This window comes from Sinocyclocheilus rhinocerous, unplaced genomic scaffold (genome assembly GCF_001515625.1).
Source record: "Sinocyclocheilus rhinocerous isolate Xijiao unplaced genomic scaffold, SAMN03320098_v1.1 scaffold1285, whole genome shotgun sequence".
Taxonomy (NCBI): Eukaryota; Metazoa; Chordata; class Actinopteri; order Cypriniformes; family Cyprinidae; genus Sinocyclocheilus; species Sinocyclocheilus rhinocerous.
The window spans coordinates 823,208-825,738 of NW_015645559.1; the positions used below are offsets into that span (position 1 = coordinate 823,208).

At 40.3% G+C, this 2,531-nt stretch overlaps 1 protein-coding gene across 2 annotated transcripts in view; it reads left to right on the forward strand.

Annotated features, from left to right (window-relative positions):
- Positions 1–661: 661 nt before the first annotated feature.
- Positions 662–2,531, forward strand: part of tmeff2b (transmembrane protein with EGF-like and two follistatin-like domains 2b) — a 77,395-nt gene continuing 75,525 nt past the window's right edge. For both annotated transcript variants that reach the window (XM_016510465.1, XM_016510466.1), the window contains exon 1: positions 662–1,398. In XM_016510465.1, the coding sequence (XP_016365951.1) occupies positions 1,227–1,398 (172 nt within the window). In that variant the 5' untranslated portion in view covers positions 662–1,226. The remainder of the gene's footprint in view (positions 1,399–2,531) is intronic.

The following is a 2,531-nucleotide window of genomic DNA, read 5'->3' on the forward strand; positions in this document are numbered from 1 at the left end:
ATTTTATACCTGACTGATTACTGCTCCATTACAGGTTAAACGAGTTTTGCAGACATGTAAGACTCACAAGATTCTTATATTAAACATATGGCTCAAATGTCATTTGTATTGCCTCGAACACGCTAAATATCACTGCTAATATGTGCAGTTATTAACACAAATATGAACAGTTCTGTGGTAGATTTCCGCCACATGAACAAATCAAACAGTTTTTCATAACGCTTCAACTGATCAGGCCAAAAATGCATCAAATTGATTTGTATTTTAAAAAGATTAAAGCTTACACGAATAGTCTCTTCAACTCATTGCGTGTTCCAGAGTGTTTCTCTTGTGATTTGATTCAGATTCGCGATTCACAAAACGAATTGTTCAGACCGCTTTACGAACCCGCGTGACAGGTAAATGTAAAAGAGTCGACTCAAATGATTCATTCAAACAATTCGTTCGCGAATCGGACATCCGCGAGCAGATTACATTTGTTATTCAGTCACAAAAGTAACGAGTACGTCTGGAGAAACCAGTTAACGTATTAAGTCGAGTAAAAGTCAACAGAAACATTTGTACTCAAGTAAAGTTGAACTGTATTTTTTTTTTGTCAAAGCTAATGACTTGAATAGCCTAAGTAAACATTGTAGGCTATTTCCCTTTACCGCCCGAGGTAAAGGAAGTCTCACTTCTTGCACTCTTGATCTCTGCTTGTGATGCTGTATTACAAGGCTCGGTACCCGCTACACCCTCTACAGCCAATCCGCGCCGCCGAAGCGGGTGCCCACCTCTCACCTTCATCATCACCATCCTCATCCTCACAGTCAGAGCCAGACACCAGCCGAACAAGACACTCTCAGACAGACCTCATATAGGAAGAAAGAGAGAGAGAGAGAGAGAGAGATAGCCTACTGAAGCCAGCGCTTCAGCATTTTTTCCCTTCAGAAAGGAGCGATCAACATGATCAACTAGTGGATCCGAACAGCTTTTCCAGGTCCATGCTTGGATGTTTATATCTTTTCATCTCAGCTTTGAGTTTCATCACTGCAACCGGACACTTCCACTTGTCAAGACAGTCCAACCGCACCGGTATCAGAGCACATAGCCTACATGGGGATCATCGCAGCATTGCCCGGAAGATGTGTATCACTGCTCCGCGGCTGAGATCTGTGTGTCGCCTGCGCTCGTCTTGGGATCGGAGCCCTCGGTTCATGTCCCCGTGTCAATCCCGGTGAACTGAGATGGCTCTTTGCGCTGTGCTGCGACAGACACGCAGACCGCGACAGGAGAATCTGACACATGTAGTTTTAATTACAATATATTGCTTTTTTTGTATATTACCAGTGAAGCAACTTTGCGCCTTCCCATCATCGCTGAGCGACTGTCAAACACCCACCGGGTGGAACTGCTCCGGTAAGAGACCTCACTCAACACGCTGCTCTCTTAACTCTCTCCAACGCCCGTGCGCCTTTGCGCGCTTACTATTCTAGCAAGTTTGTCTGTTTTGAATCGGGTTGCTAATTATTCAATGAACTGAGGCTTTTATTCAGAGTAACTTAACGCACACTTATTAGACGTTGAGTCCGTCTTGAGCAACCTGGGGTTAATGTCTTGGTCAAGATAGGTCATGTATCACCCAGGAAAAGTATGTTTAATACATATTGAGAGTTTGTGGTGGAAATTGATTGTAATGAGGTAAAAGAGATCAAATAATTGCAAGAAAACACGTTTTTCTGTCGTGTTGTCCTCACCGGCGTCACGCAAAAACAAACATAGCCTATATACAACACCTCAAGTGTGTAGTCCGATTCACGAACAAATCACTCTTTCAATGAATCGTTCAAAAAGACTCGACGAAACAAGTGTTATCGATTTCACTCATCTTGAGTAAACTCACTGAATTCTTCGGAGCAGGCACTGAATCAACATTTGACTCGCTCTCTGAACTGCAAGTGATTTAATTCAAAAATAATTAGCACAAAACGTGTGTACTTATCCTGACAGATAAATTAGTATTATTACAGACTGCAACATGTAGGCTAGTAGTAATTCTATTGGAATTAAAAGACATTAGAACATATATTCTGCAAAAATAGAATATGGGATCTGTGCGATTTGAGCCCATTCTAAAAGAAGATATACCTTTTTTTTATTTTTTTTATTACAACATTGTTAGCACATCTTATCAGCCCACTGGTGTGTACTGTCAAGAAAAATAAATAGTATATTTGAGGCTTGTCACTATCAGTACCCTCAAAAGTACACCTTTGTACCTGTTTTAACCCTACATGGTGTACACTGTATTAATAGTCCACCTTGAGAGTGCATATTAAAACCTTAATCTGCTAATATGAATTCTTTAAGAGTAGAAGAGCCATGTCTGTAAAATGTACAGCTAGTGTGTATAGTTTATGATTGCTTTCAGTAATAAAATAAACATATACCATAGCTTAGTAGGATTTTAATTTTTTTTTTTTTTTTAAGAATTCTGTTCTGCTCACCAAGGCTGCATTTATTTGATCCAAAGTACAGCAAAAACAGTAAAA